The following is a 2,235-nucleotide window of genomic DNA, read 5'->3' as shown; positions in this document are numbered from 1 at the left end:
TGAATTGCGACCTCATGGGCTAAACCCGCCCTCTGCAGCGGCTCTATCAACTGAAGTGAGGTCGCCGTACATGCGTCCCTGCCTCCTGCGCAACGTGTCGGACCACACAGTTCAGGAATGCTCAACGTCGCTCACTTAAGAAGAAAAACGCAGGAGGCTTCAGACGCGCAGGCGTTGCTTCCGCTGCGCCAAGCGCAACCACATTGCCAGCGAATGCGGAAGCGCCAGGAGTTTGCAATGCGCGAACTGTGCTGGACAACTCTTGATGTCGGTGTGCAACGTGTGTACTCTGACTCAAACCCAAGCAAAGCGTCTGGGCAACGCGTCTGCGCCATCTGTGCAACGCGCAAGCAGTGGGCCCGGAGTTCATCGACACACCACCTCGTGCAACATCCGTGTCACGAGTGGCACCGGTCTCGTGCCGGCTCAGACAGGCAGAACTTGAGCTGTCGCACTAGCAAGGTCAAGTTTTCTGCGTTTGCTGCTAGACACGGCAGTCAGCGCACTTTCGTTGGGCAGGACGTTTCTCGAGCACTTAATTGTCCTGTTCAAGGCGTTGAGCGGCTCAACCTATTCACATGCGGGAAAACTACGTCCTGTGACCCTGACATGTAGCCGAGTGTCTGTTCCACTCCACAGCGAGCACAGTACCAACGAGACCACTGTAGATGCCCTTGAAGTGCCGGAAATCTCTGCGGTAACCAGCCCACCAGCGGATGGCACGATCGCCACCATGATGACACACCATAGTCTTGTTCTCTCTGATGCACGCTCTGAGGCGACGACTTTCCGGGAGGATGAGATCAGCATCCTGATAGGCTCCGACCTCTACTGGGAGGTTGTAACCGGACAGATAACTCGACTATTGCCACAGGTTACGGTAGTGGAGACCCTTTTTGGGTGAACCAACCAGGGAACACTCCACGATTTATACAAAGGTTCCGCTGTACAAACCACATCACTCTTCTTTGCTGTGGAAGAGCGGGGGGCAACCGACGCCTCATTAGACGTGGACATCTCTTCTTTGTGGCGCCTCGACACCGTTGGGGTGCAAGATGATCCTGATGGTAAACAGGACTTCCACATGGCTCTGGATGTATTCAAACGCCACGTTTCGAAGAAAGGAGGACGCTACGAGGTTCCTCTCCTAATTCGGGAGCCAGGTCTCGACGCCGGCCACGACAACTTCGCCCTTGCTAGGCAGAGGCTCTTGATGCAGCTCCGACGCTTCAAGCAACAACCAGATCTTATCGTCCAGTATGAAAAGACGATCCAGACTTATTTTGACGAATGCCACGCCGAACGAGTTCTCGACCAAGACGTGCCCTTCAAGCCGAACACGTACTGCATGCCGCATCATGGAGTGATTCGACGCGACGCAGTCACTACCAAGCTAAGAGTTGTTTCCGATGCATCGTCTCATGCTGCCGGTCAACCATCCCTGAACAGCGTGCTTATCAAAGGGTCAAAAATGGATGCTGATTTATTGAACCTGCTGCTCAACTTTGCTTCATCCAATCGTTATTGTGGCTGACATAAAGAAGGCGTACCTGCAGATGGTCGTTTGGCCCGAGGACAGAGATGCACTCCTTGTGGATCGCTCATTTCCCGACGCAGCATCAGCCATTGCTGCCAATTGTTCAGAGGCGGATGACCTGCTTTCCATTCGGTGCCGCGTACAGCCCGTTTCTGTTAGCGGCAACGCTGCATCATCACTTTTCTGTCACTGAAATTTCCCGACACAGTGGCATGCCTGAGAGAATCCTTTTATGTAGACGATCTGGTAGTCGGTGCGAACAGCGTTCAGGAAGCGCTCCAAATTTATGTGGAGGCAAGGACCATTCTAGCGGCCGCCGGCATGGAGATTCGTAAATGGGCATCAAATCACTCAGTACTGCGAGAACACTTCCAGAAGAACCAGCTCTCTTTTGAAGACGAAGGTGGCGCTTCATACACTATGAAGGCCTTAGGAGAGAAGCGACGATTAAATAATCGTCAGTGCAGACCAGGTCTTTAGGTTGAAGTTTGAAGTTGAAGTTTATCGCGATTTTGACAATACAAGCTTGTCATGGCGCCTGAGCAAGAGGCACGCCTGACTAGGCTCCTGGCGCCACGAGCACAGCAGACAACAGTGAAAAAAAACTATGTATACATATATACACATAATACACACATATATATATATATATATATTGTGACGTCACAGTAAGGGCGGACCTTTATTGAGCCCGAGAG

The 2,235-nt window shown here is 52.3% G+C and overlaps 1 protein-coding gene across 1 annotated transcript; it reads left to right on the top strand.

Moving 5' to 3' along the window:
- The first annotated feature begins 1,084 nt into the window (after nt 1-1,084).
- On the top strand, nt 1,085-1,534 carry LOC119444280 (uncharacterized). Its single transcript, XM_037708703.1, has one exon. The coding sequence runs from the start codon at nt 1,085-1,087 to the stop codon at nt 1,532-1,534; it is 450 nt and encodes a 149-aa protein (XP_037564631.1).
- The last annotated feature ends 701 nt before the right edge of the window (nt 1,535-2,235 follow it).

The sequence above is a fragment of the Dermacentor silvarum genome, chromosome 3, assembly GCF_013339745.2.
Source record: "Dermacentor silvarum isolate Dsil-2018 chromosome 3, BIME_Dsil_1.4, whole genome shotgun sequence".
Lineage (NCBI taxonomy): Eukaryota > Metazoa > Arthropoda > Arachnida > Ixodida > Ixodidae > Dermacentor > Dermacentor silvarum.
The sequence above is the reverse complement of the archived record's forward strand: the minus strand, read 5'-3'. Positions and strand labels throughout refer to the sequence as shown.